Source organism: Pithys albifrons, chromosome 1 (genome assembly GCF_047495875.1).
Source record: "Pithys albifrons albifrons isolate INPA30051 chromosome 1, PitAlb_v1, whole genome shotgun sequence".
Lineage (NCBI taxonomy): Eukaryota > Metazoa > Chordata > Aves > Passeriformes > Thamnophilidae > Pithys > Pithys albifrons.
The window spans coordinates 17,279,329-17,292,291 of NC_092458.1; the positions used below are offsets into that span (position 1 = coordinate 17,279,329).

The 12,963-nt window shown below is 41.3% G+C and overlaps 1 protein-coding gene across 4 annotated transcripts in view; it reads left to right on the top strand.

Moving 5' to 3' along the window:
- The window catches only part of COL4A2 (collagen type IV alpha 2 chain), a 143,811-nt gene that overhangs the window by 33,593 nt on the left and 97,255 nt on the right, over positions 1–12,963 (top strand). For all 4 annotated transcript variants that reach the window (XM_071567578.1, XM_071567491.1, XM_071567331.1 and 1 more), the window contains exon 4: positions 9,501–9,584. In XM_071567578.1, coding sequence (XP_071423679.1) covers positions 9,501–9,584 — 84 coding nt within the window. The remainder of the gene's footprint in view (positions 1–9,500; positions 9,585–12,963) is intronic.

Here is a 12,963-nt window from a genome sequence, read left to right on the forward strand (position 1 = left end):
GCTCATATCTGCGGAGGGGTTTTTTTCTGCAAGCAAACCCAATTCTGGCCTTGGTAAAACTGAGCAACACTTGTTGTCATTATGTAATGTTGTCGTTATGTAATGGGCCATAGGAATCATTAGATGACTGTGAAATATTTGTCCCTTTGTAAGATGTAAGAGGTATTTTTAACTGTGGCTACACACTCTTCAAAGAGGTTAGTTTGCCTGGAGCATCACCTCTCTTTTGCTAGCACATGCTCAAGCCTTAGTTGACAACCAAGACAAAATTTGTCACTTCCTTAGGCAGGTACGTTTCCTGTCTCAGATAAAGTACCAGATGACATTTTTCTTTCTTTTCTGGGTGCAGTTTTGTTCTAGGGTAAGACCTCTGCATCTTAACCCTTCTTCATTAGCTCCTGAAAACTGAGGCAGAGACCTGTGGCTGTTTTTTAGAGCTCACTTTCCTATGGTGTTAAAGCTTCTTCAGAAATAAGGAGGAGTGATATATTTTTTATAGTCATGGCTACTTTTTGTCGTTTGACATTTTAAAGTGTTTTAACTGTGTTTTCACATCTTATATTCTAGTCTTTTTCTTAGGATAACATATAATCATCTCTCTGAGGAAAAAAAGGCATAGCTGAATTACCTGTAAAATATGAGACTCCCATTCAGTGACTGCTTGACAGAAAATGATGTCACAGCATACACTACTTGCTTGGGAGTGTGCTGTTGGCAAACAAATTCATGTTGGATGAGTGGGCAAGACCCCTGGATGTTTATTCTAATATCTGCACTTTATTTTTGGGCAGCTTTTAGGAATTAGTCTCTGACTTAACCTCTTAGAGACCATACTTTTTTGGGGTTGTTTTTAATGCCTACTATATCACAGCAGCACCTTCTGGATTCCATCTGTTTTACTGGGTAAATATGCGTTTGGATGAAAGCCACAAAATTAGAAATAGTTTTATGAAAATGTGAAGAATAAGTGTTCACACTGTATCTTGTCTCGCTTCTGCTATTTTTCCAAGGCAGCGTCTCCAGCTGGCAACAAGAGAACTTTTTAGTTTGAAGAGGGAATGGTAAATTAGTACCTCAAATGAAGAGAACTTGTGGAGCCATGAGATTCCACTTGGAAATGAAACAATGCAACCTTCAAGTCAAGGCTTTGTGCCAGAAGGTTCATATAATCAAGAGTCACAAGCCAGTCCATAAGAGGAAAGTCTTTTATAGCTTCACTTCTGAGAGATACAGAATTCATGTCTCACATTGCTGACTCAAACATACTTACTGAGTTTCTGTCTGCTGGGGTCTTTTCAGGATCAGAGACTTCATATTCTCTTGCCCTTCCTTACCTTACCTCTAACATCCAAGATGGGCATCTCAGTCCCTGGGAGCAGTAGTACTTTTCAGTACTCCTCCTCTGTTGAGATTCCCATGCCCATCCAGACTCAGGACTGAAACAAGTCACTTGCTTTCTTGGCATCCTGCCTTCCGATTTTCTATATACTCTCCATCACAAGAGGAATACAGCATGTGAAACTCCACAGCAGTTGATAATATATGATTGACTGCCATAAGTATTGCTCTATTCATTGCACTGGGAAGGCTTCATTAGGCAGTGGTTAGGAGACCAGCTCTCATTGTACAAGTGGTGGTAAGTCTCTTCATGTTCCTTCTGAGACCAGTTTCCTCCTCCAGTTTGTTTTTTTTTTCATTGAAGGATATTTAAATATATGGCTCCCCCTGCTTTTGGTGGGAAGTGTAAACATTCAGAAGATTTTGAGGTCACACACTAAATTATTCCAGTTGCCATGTATCCAGTCTAGAAAAGGTCCTGGCTCCCATTCAAATATGAAAGAAAGAATTAGTTCTTAGCGAAATAATTCTCTGAACAGTTGGAGAGAGGATCCACACCCACATCTTTTCCTTCCTCTCTGACAGTGCCAATTTATCTCTCCCTTTCCCTTGACAGTTAAGGTCTTCACAGTGGTCTTACTGTCTGGTGCATTAGTAGCTACTGGATTGGGGGCAAGTTGGCTGGTTCCTTTGACATTGTAACTTTGAGGAGAGACCAAGCCTGTTACTGAGCAATCCAGGCCTCCGCTGCTGACAGTGATCTCCATACTTCTTTTGAATGGTTGTTTATACATGTTTCTAGAGAAGTAAGCTTGGCAACAGGCAACAAATGCGTTCAACCCTAAGGAGTAAAATGTTGCTTTTGAGTAAGTACAACTGTGCTGTCACATTTGAATCTGATGAAGTTGTTCTCTGTCTGGTTCATCAACAGCAGGACTAGTCTATCGTACTCCTATTTTATTTTGTCTTCTTTCTTTTGAAGGAAGCAAAAAATTAATGTTTCTAAGTCAGGGATATATAAACTGAATGTGAAATTAATGTCCATTTCAACAGCTGAAGGTCAGATATGGAAGCAGAAATTCATTCTGGAGGTGTGGGCTGGGCTGGTCTCCCTGGTGGTGACACAGAGGGCTGCCTCTCAGGCATGCCAAGAATTCCCTCGGGACTTCCAGTCTGGAGTCTCACGTGAAGCATTGGAATGTGCAGTTCGAATGTGGTGTTCGTTGCCCCACTGCAGAGGCATGCAGTATGTCAGCACCACAGTCATAGTTCAGTTTGGGTTCAGCAAGCTCTCAGACCTTCTAAAACTTGTCTTGGTGAAACTTACATGAACAGAATGTAATGTCTGCCAGGACAGACATTAATGCACAGCTGCAACCTACAAAACTTTATCAAAGAAGACGTCAGTGCGTGGAGTCTTTGATTCCAATTTGCAATATTTTCATTATAATTTCCGTAATTTTTTTGGTCTGTATGTGAGGAAATGGCTTATATTTCCTGGTCTTTCTGTACTCATAGAACTGTACTTTGAGGTCCATCCTCTGGTTGTCTTTGTTCTTTGTTAGAATACCAACCCTTGAAGTGACGGCACTTGAATGGGCATGCAGGGATGACGATTACCCAAACATGGCCAAGATTAGGAACAAATAAATCATTAATGTGTGGAAAAATTTAAAGAAAACTGCAAATATGTTTCTGGGATTTTTAGGAATTTGGCTGAAGGAAACTGCATTTAAGTTTTCTATTGTTGGCTGAAGGTATATAAGTACAAAGATAATATTATTTGGGGACAAAGAATCTATGAGAAAACAGGAGGGCAAAAAAGATTTTTTGTTGGGACACCCATATTTTATGCTTGCTGTTTCACATACATGAAAAAATGAAAAAGTATTAACACTAGGCAAATATACAAACTTTACAAACATAGGTGGCACTTACTTACATGTTTTCTCTTACTTGTGTTTAAGTAGTGTTCTTGTTCCTTGAACATGATGAATAAATGTATTCATCCCAGTGCATTGATTCCATGATGTTAAAAAGAGAATTGGAAAAGACTCTCCTCTCCCTTACTATTAAATTGCTTGCCTCATTCCCTTTCTCCATCCATTCTGGTCTAGTTCACAGCCTGCTCCAGGTGTTTAGTTGTCTCCACCAGAGACCTGCATTTAGTTCTCCAACTTCCTAAGAGACTGTTCCGACTGCTTTGCTATTGTATGCGATGAATGGACCTGAGTAAAGCTGCTCCGCTCAGTCTTCTTCTACCCCATCACCTTCTCCAGCTATATTTTAAAAATAAAGGGTATGTAACCACATTTTCCATTAGGTCAGTCTCTGTGAGCTGAGCCTCTGTGGAGGTAGCTAAGCTAGTAGGTAAAAGAGGTCAGGGAGTGAATTGCAATTGTTCTGGACTGCTCTGACTTGATCTGCATAAGGTAAACCAGCTCTAGGGAGAGATGCCTAGCTTTGGGCATTGTGAATGTAAGCAGTTCTTAGCCACTTGCCCAAAGAGCTGGAGGTCTGTCTCCAGCCCCTCATGTGTGGTAGTTTCTGCCTGGTTTTCAGACCCCAGGAAAAGTTAAAACCAGAATCCACATAGCTGGGTCAACACAAAAGTATATGTGTGACCAGAAGAGAAACTGTCTTCCTGCCAGCAGGAGGAGGAGATGGACAAGATGTTTTGGTGCCTCTGGGATGAAGTGGAGGCTTTGTAGAGGGCTCTTACTCCGTAAATCCAACTCCCTCCCTTTAGAATGGAGTTGTTAGACATAACTTAAGATTTGCTGATTAAAGCAAACACCTCTCTCTAAGAACCTAATAATTCTTTAATTGGCGAAGTAGCACATTGCTGTTGTTATTAGTATTAATTCACAACTACATCACTGTTAAGAAACTCTGAATTACAATTCTGTATCTTATTGTTCATATTAGTATTTGTACAAAATCACTATAAAGAAATCTGATAAATTACACAAAGGCACTATTGAGTTACAATTCGATTACCTTTCCTCCTGCAATTGATAGTCAAATTTCCTTACAAGTTGATCCCTTCTTACCCCACCCTCCCACAGTAAGCCTTTCAGGGACTTGCCTGGTTGGAAGACCTGTGGTCTTTCCCATCCGAGCTCCTAGTGGGCTTGTGCACACAAGTCAGTACCACCACTGCCTGCAGGAGTCCCTCCTCTTGCTCTTAGTATATCCTCACCACATTCATTCTTCAGCTAATTGGATACCCTATTCATCTTTTCTTATTTTTCCATTTTACCTCCCCTGCATGTCAGTTTCCCTGCCTGAACTCCTCCCAAATATACAACCTACTCCTAGTTTATTTTTCCTCACTGGTCCCATTTTCACTGGTCCCATTTTTTTATGCTCAAAAGTTGATGTTTCTATTACCTAGAGTGTTAGTTTTGGTTTTAATTTTAGCCAGGCCTCAGTTTCAACAGGCCCAGAGAGTCTACGTAGATTAGAGGGAGCAAGCCTCGCCTGACTGAAGCAACCAAAGAGATATTGCATATCATTTGATGTCAAAATCAAGTATAAAAGGTGTAGGAGGTGCCTAGCTCAGTCACTTGATAGCCAGGTGCTGAGCGGACCTGCTATCACTGTTGCTGGGGGTGTTTGTCACCACTTCACAACTATTTGGTTTGGGAAGTACCTTATTTTTTGCTGTTGATTTTCTCCTCTCTTGCCGGGTATCCTTCGAGGGGAGCTTGTTGGAGTGTTTTTGTGAGCTGGGGTGGTAGAGGTCTGTGTTGTTTGGGTAGGTGACTTGGTGCTGGTTGTTGTTTGTGGCGGTGGTTTGGTTTTTTCCCATATTTGTTTATATATGTATTATATCATATCATATTCTGTTGTTGATTGTCTTTCGTTTGTATAGTATAAGAAGCTTGCTATTTCAGGTTTGGGAGGTTTTTTTGCCTTTTTTTTTTCATCCTCCTCGGTTTTTTTTCTTCCCTTCTCTTTCCTTGGGGATAATGAGGGGGTGGTGGATTCTCTCTTTCTGTGTTAGCATTTTGCCAGCTCAACCTAACACACCTAGACAATATTTTCTCAATAGGGTATTACTATTACAGTTGGCTAAATGAGACAGCCTTGACTCCAAGGGCTACCTTCTGACTCTGTGGTTCTAGTTCAGAACACCTATGTTACACATTTCTGGACAGAATTACCACACTTTGGGCAGTCCCATGGTGTAATGGAGAGCACGCCAGACTCCAAATCCCAAGGTCCTGAGTTCGAGTCTCAGTGGGGACTGTCTCCTGGCAGTTCAATGCCTCCCTGCCATCCCATCCTGTCAGATCTCGGATGCTCAGCAGGGTCAGCCCTGGTTAGTACCGGGTGCTATGACAGTCCCGAGGACTTCCCTGTCACCATCCAAGCTCGCTTTGCCGGGGCAAATGGACCTTAGTACTTAAAGGGTGGGGCCAGTTCTGTGCACGCTGTGCCTCACCTAAAAAATGCACTGTGCAGGCTGGAAGGGCACACCCATGTGGGGAGAGCCCTTCCCAAATCTTCGTTCCTGAAGTTTGGCCATACATACCACGCTTTACTCTTGATTTTCCCAGCCTAATTCTAATTAAGCAGCACCTCACCTTACACAGAGAGAGCCTGCAAACCAATGCAATGGTATAGCCCAGTTTGTGTTTGCACCATATGTCTGTTCTTAAATAGTTTTCATCACACTCCATGTTTCCTTCAAAGGCTATAGCTAGATGTGAGGGTGAGATTTGGACATAAGATTTAGCATAAGGTTCATCTCATGTGAAGGTGGGCATCTGCCCTGTGGACACGTCTCAACCAGTTACCCTGTGCTACATTTCAAATCCCTTTAGTTTTCTATGATGAGATTTAGCTCAAGTGTCTGAAAGAGACCTGATAAGGTTCTCTGGATGGTCTAAAATAGCAGCCTGATGTTGTACCCATATTGCATAAATCTTATATTAAATTCCATAAACACAATTTCTAGAATCTGCTTAGACTCTAGACCTTTTAGAGATTTGTGGAATTAGGCATTATCTGAAGCATGAGAAAGTTCAGGAATTGAAAGTTTTCTCAGCAGACCACTTCATAATTGAGGGCCAGTTCTTCCAGCTTGATTACACAGATCCTAAAATATCTTTCTGTTGCAAGCACACTTTTCTTCATTTAACTGCATACTGAACAAATCAAGAGATTCATCTCCCCATTCTCACACTTCAACAGGGGATGGATATCTGTATGTAAGCTGTTCACCTGCACCCACCTTTAGGGTTGAGAGAACACAGTAGGTACTTTCTGGGAGAGATCCAGTCAGTCAGTTTAGATGCTAGTATTAGGATGGGGAGAATTGTGTCCTGGGTCTTCCTGTTGTCCCCACTGACCAAAAAGGCTCCTCTTGCTCAGATCAAAACAACTGCATCGAGTTGTCACCATTGGTGTTATGTTCCCACGTATATTAATGGTGGTCTCAAATGTTTTCCCATTATGTTCCCTGCCTTTGGAGAATCTTCCAGATTCTTATCTTCATTATCTGAAGAATCTGTATGCATAAAAGGATACAAAATGAGAAAATAATAATAATAATAATTTTTAAAAAGCTTCCTAAAATAGTGGAAAAAGACAATTGTGTCCCCACATTTAGCTGCTGGTATTGTTACAGCATGCAAATTAATTATGTTGTATGGTGGATAGTACACAAACTATAGACCTTGAACTTCCATTTGAAAAAAGCATTAGCAGCCTCCTTTTTTTTTCCACAAGTGCACAAATATCTTCATGTACTTCTGTTTTCTCCTTAGCAACAGTTTACCAAATTTAGAGTCATTCTGCTAATTTAAAAAACAAAACAAAAAAAAACCAACCACCCTTATTGTTCTCTCTGTTTTTTTCTCAGTAGGCAAAATTGAAAACTCACATGATCATCTTACTGTATCTGTCTGTTACTGTTAGGCTGGGATATACTGTTATTTACAAGACCAAGAAAAACAAATCTCTAAAAGTTAAAAGTAAAACTCTAAAAGTTCAAAATTGATTGTTCTCAATTGCAGCACTACTTAGCACACTTCTCCTTAGAGGAAACACCCATTCTGCAGAGGAGTATGTTCACACAGGCTGTACATCTGCATGGCATCCATAAAATTTAATAGAACTATTCTTAATTTCTGCAAAGGAACTGAGGAGGTAACTCTGTAAAATGAAAGATACTGAGAAAAAGAAACCACACAGAGATAGTGAATTTGTGACCATCCAAATATTTAACTAAAAATAGATCAACCATAGCCAGCTGCTGGAGTTTATAAAACTGCCTTGGTTTATGATTTCCTCTAAACAATAGCTTAAACATAAAGCAGAATTCATAACATGACATAGAACACTGTTACATCCATGAAATAATTTCCTGAATAAAACACTTAATCTTTAAATAGCTCAGGGCATGGTTTCAGTTCCGTGGACCTCTTTTATCAGTATGAAAACCTTACGTCTTTCATTAAACATAAGAATTAAATATAATGTTGAAAAAGGTATTTTAATTTATAAAAATAGTTAAGGTATAGACATGAACCTTCTCATGCTTGCATGAGACCTTGTTTTGTAAACTTTGTGTTAGTACTTGTAAGATTAAGAGTCTGCTATACAAATGCAACCAAAGAAGGTTTTAGGCAATGCTTGATGCCTGCTCCATACTTTTTATTCATTTGTCTGCCAGGGAGCAATACAATTCCTGAAGTTATGTTTTCAGGTAGTGGAAAGGCAGAAGTGGATAACTGAGAAGTGTAATCCAAAAACCTCAGGTGCTGAGTAGGGAATTGCTTGTCGTATGAAAAATGCTAAGTGTGGCAGCGTTAGTCCATCTCTGTGTTTTATATCCTTAAGTCAGTGCTAGACGCAGCAATGGTAGCATCACTGCCTAGTTAAGCAACAGCATAGCAGTTCAGAGCACCCATCCTGTTTTGGAGGCTTGTTTATACACCTTTCACCTCCCTTTCATGAGGTGATGTGCTCAAGCTATAAAGGAGGCTGAAAGGGTGAAGGGAGTGTTTGATCAGGGTTATTCCAGCCAGGAGGTGAGCGAGTGATATAGAGCCTGATTCAGTACCCTACAGGTGCGTTGCCTTGAGGTTTCACCTAAGGAGTGGTGCATGTGAAGTGCCCTGAATGAGTGCCTGTGGCTTCCTTTAGACAATAGACTTCAGTTCTTCTCTCTTTTGATTCTGACTGTATTAATTACTCGCTGTGGGGCAAGCCAGATTCAGAAGTAGTGACGAGAAATCACTTCCTCCTTTCCCAGATTACTTACTAGTCTACTGGGATGCTTTCAGCATTCAAAACCCTGGGCTTAGGTGGGCTGTAGGCTGGTCTTCACAGTATTCCTAATTATTAAATTACAGAGCTAAAAGTCACACCAGAGCATGCACAGCAACTCCGCTGTTCAGGTTTCTGAAGATGACTGTGGCTGTGGCATATCATGCAGGCACTTACTAAATATAAGATGAGCTGACTTGCCTGTTGAAGCCCATCAGAGGATTTGCATGGAGTGGTGATATTTTGTGATCCACGTGTTTGCAGCCCAGGCCAAGCTGGTTCAGGATAGACAGGAGAGATGTAGCTGAAGCCATCGACTTAAGCTGGGTCTGACTTGTAAATTACAGTGGTTCGTTGTTAGCAAGTTTTATGTGCCTGCAGAATAGACAGCCATTGAAGAAGAGAAGGCAGGAGTTTGGCTTATGATTTTGAACATGATATCTACATCTTTCTTTATGTTCACCCATAAGTATTCCAAAACACAGCAACGATTTAGAGCATGCATAGAACGATGTGCTGCATTGTGACCTGGGACTTAGTCCCTGTCCCTAAAGAATGCAAACAGCTGCACTTCCATGATACGATATGTGTCAGAAAGATGTGTGAGATGCTACTCAGCATGGAGCTGCAATGTTTCAAAAATGTGAAGGGAAATGAATGAAGTAACTTTTTATTTCTTGACGCTGATTTCCAGGAATTGGAAAGTTGCTCATGTCTGCTTCTAAGCATAGATTAAAGAGGTTTCAACTATGAGTCCTAGATCTGATCCTAGTCTTTGCTTTAGCAGTTCCTAGAGAGCCTGCTGATCAAAGCTTATTGTTCTGTGCCATGTATTCCAGCTCATACCTTTCAACTTGTTTTGTGTATGTTCTGGTTTGCAGGGTGGAAAGAAGACTTACACAGGACCGTGTGGAGGCAGAGATTGCAGTGGAGGATGTCAGTGTTTCCCTGAAAAAGGAAGCCGTGTAAGTAACATTTTTTCCTGTAAAACATTCTTGATGATACCAGTTTAATGGTGATTGTATCAGACTGCTAAAGGGTATTAAAACAATTCTTTTTTTCCAGGAATAAGTTATTGCCGTTTCATTTTACTTTCTCAAAGCTTCTAGAGTTGAAGAAATACATTGTTACAAAACACAGCAGGTTCATCTCTCAAAGATCAGAGCCCAGGAACCTGAGAGCCATGACAAGCTGGTCAGATCAGAATTTTAGGGATATTGTGTGCTATTGCATCAGTGAATTCTGTATTAAATGAATATGCTAAATTAATATAGACAATCTGACTCAACAATATTCTTGAAGTCTTTCTGATGAAATCATATCTAATGAAAAGATACCCTCCCATACATGCATGGAATACATATATTAGGTCTTAGAGGTTTTTCCCAACCTAAATGATTCAATAATTCTGTGATTCTGTATGATTTCCACTAAAGCAAGGACTCAGGCATGCAAAACCTGAAATCCTTGCTGAAAGGGAGTTGCTTAGGACTTCCAGCATTATGTTGCGGCTCATAGTCTGTTCTTTGTTTTGGGGACTAGTGAGGAATGAGGCAGAGGAAGGGAGATGGGGTGGAGGGGATTAGCCACCTGCCACAAAGAGTTCTGAGAAATAGGGCAGTTCCTATCCTGTATGGCTTGAAGCCCTGGCTGGCAGGCTCCTTCTGTACAGCTTGGTCTTCTGCAGCTGAGGCAGTGACTCAGCCTTTTCCATCCACCCATCTCTAAGAATAGGTCAAGCAAGAGATGGGGTGGCAGATCATGTGCTCATTCTGCTATCACAAACCTCATAAGATTTTTTTAGTTCTCTGCCTCCCCTCCCCACAGCAGACCAACAGTCCCCATTTTCATTGCATTCCTCAAGCTTGACTCCATGTCTGAGTGGAAGGAGAGGTGGTAGGAAAGTCACAGTGTAGGTGGGAGGCAAGGAACACTCTTGTTTACAGCAGAAGTCTTGATATCTCCATGGAAGTCAGATGATCCTGGAGTTATCATGCCATTAGGACTGTAATGGTTATACTCCCATCCCCTGACCATGAGCTGCTCATGATCTGCTTCCCATTACAATAACCCAGTGATGAAGTTGAGGGCAAACAAGCTCTCCCCCGAGACACAGTTTCCCATGGGGCTCCCTCCAGCTGTTACTGCTTCACCTTCATCATCCACCACACAAAGTTTGGCAAGTGCCTCCTGTCACTTCCCACTTTTGACTCAAAGTCAAAAACTGATGTTGTAAGATGCTCACTAGAGCATCTGTTGAAAATATCTGTTGCAAAACTACCAACTTTTGTGACTTAGATATTGTTCATGTTACTCCTTGACTGAGTAACCTTGAATTTCAAGTTGCCTAGTGTGCAAGAAAAAAGAGGTAGTTAAACAGAAGTAACTCCATGGGTCAGAAAAGCTGAAAATGTGAAATTGCCAGAGTAGAGAACCAGACAGGTGCCACTGATGAGAAGCTCCCTGATCTGCTTACTATCTAGACTGAGAGGTTAGGATAGATTTTATGTGCTTGCTTGCCATGTTCCTGGATTTATTTCAGGAAAGTAAGTAACTCCACTTACTAGTCATACTGGCCTCCTTTTAATCAGGTACTCAAAAAGAGAAAAGGAGTATGTTACAAAACAAATTATATTTTGCTCCTTTTAGTTAATTGTGCAGGATGTGAAGAAGTATTGAGAAAAGGGGTTGGCAGAATCTTACAACACTTCAAAAATTATATTTTACGTTTCTGAAATTATACACCTCATTCTCATTTAGCATACACTGCCTAGGTTTTGTGTCTGCTGATCTCTTCAGATGTCACAACCTCTGTTAAACATCTGGTTTAAGGAACAAGATTGGCCTTTAGAGTCTAGTCAAATTTGGCATAGCTTCTGGTCTCATGCTAATCCTCAATGGGAATATTTATTTTCACAAAACCTCTGTATAATCTGGCATGACCCACATTTTCTGTTCGAGGTGACTCATTACATGCACAATAGACCTATTGCGTGTTTGCACTTGTAAGAATGCCTGAAGCAGTCTGTCAGAGCCTGCTGCTGCAAGGACTCTCAATCTTTGGCGCAGCAGAGTCACTGGCAGGGCACTTGAGCTCAAGTGAGAGCAGTGCTGTCAGGGTCTGCAGCCAGCTGTCAGCCCTACCATCCCCTTGAAATTCATTGTCTGTTTGTGACAGGTCGCTCAAAACCAGGGAAATAAAAGCACTTTCTTTGGATTCCTGATACTGAATACACATCAGCAGCTGCTGGTGAAGTGAGTCCATTGACTGGCAAATACAGTTGCAAACTATGAAAGGTGTAAAGGTCTGAAGAAATGCCTGCTCTTTATTTCTGCGTTCTTCTACTTCATTTGGTGTTATTGCTTCAGTTGCAGGCTTAAGAGACAGCATTTCTGTGAAGGAAAAAGGGTTTTTTGCAAAATATGCCCACTGATACCTCCTGGGACTCTATGCTAGAGGCAGAGAGGCACTGTCCAGATGTGTAAGGATTCGGTCAGGCTTTGGTAATTTCTGCCAGGTCTTCAGATACAGTCAGCTGAAAGCCTTGTACTTCTGTCTACACTGCCTTTGGTTCAAGACTGATAAGGGCAGGCAAGAAGGCACAGGAAAGCTGAATTGTTCTTCACACAGGCAGTTTCTAGGGACAAAAGGCAATCTAGCACAAACTGATGCATGCACCTAGCAGGCCTGCTGGACAGATGTATGTGGTTTTTAGATTTTTATCCACTCTGTTTTGGCTGGGCTCAAACTTGCAACTTTGTCTGTGCTCAGACACAGCTAAAATCCAGTGGGGACAGAAAAACAAAACATCAGAAATATCATCTGCCCACTGTAGTGGTCAGGAAGCTCCTGCAACTACACAAAGGCAGCAACTAACCTGCAACCTCCTGACTCTCATCCAAGCTGTTCCCAGAGTTGTAAGAACAACTGCAAATGGCACTTTCTGCCTTATTCCCAGGAGGAAAACTGGTCAAATTCTAATGTTGTGAGAATCAGGATGTTGCTGATAACCACATTTGCAATTCACAGCAAATGCTGAGCTGCTGCTTGGAGAAAATTGTCTAGAGAAAGGTTTCTTGGGCCACACACAATCCCCTTAAAGTTTCCATCTCCTGTCTTGCTTTTGCAGTCACACCTTCAGAGTTGAAAGGGTAAAGGGAATTGCCTCTGTAAGTTGTTTTTTTTGTTTCTAGCCTCTAATGACACTCTAGTCTTTGTTCTTTTTCACTACAGCCTAGTTATTTTCCAGTTGTATTTACTGTTAGCTGGTTAAGAATATCCAGCCTGTCTAACCATACCTTGCAATTAGGCAGGAGATTGGAGCTTGGGCTGCAGGAGCCAAG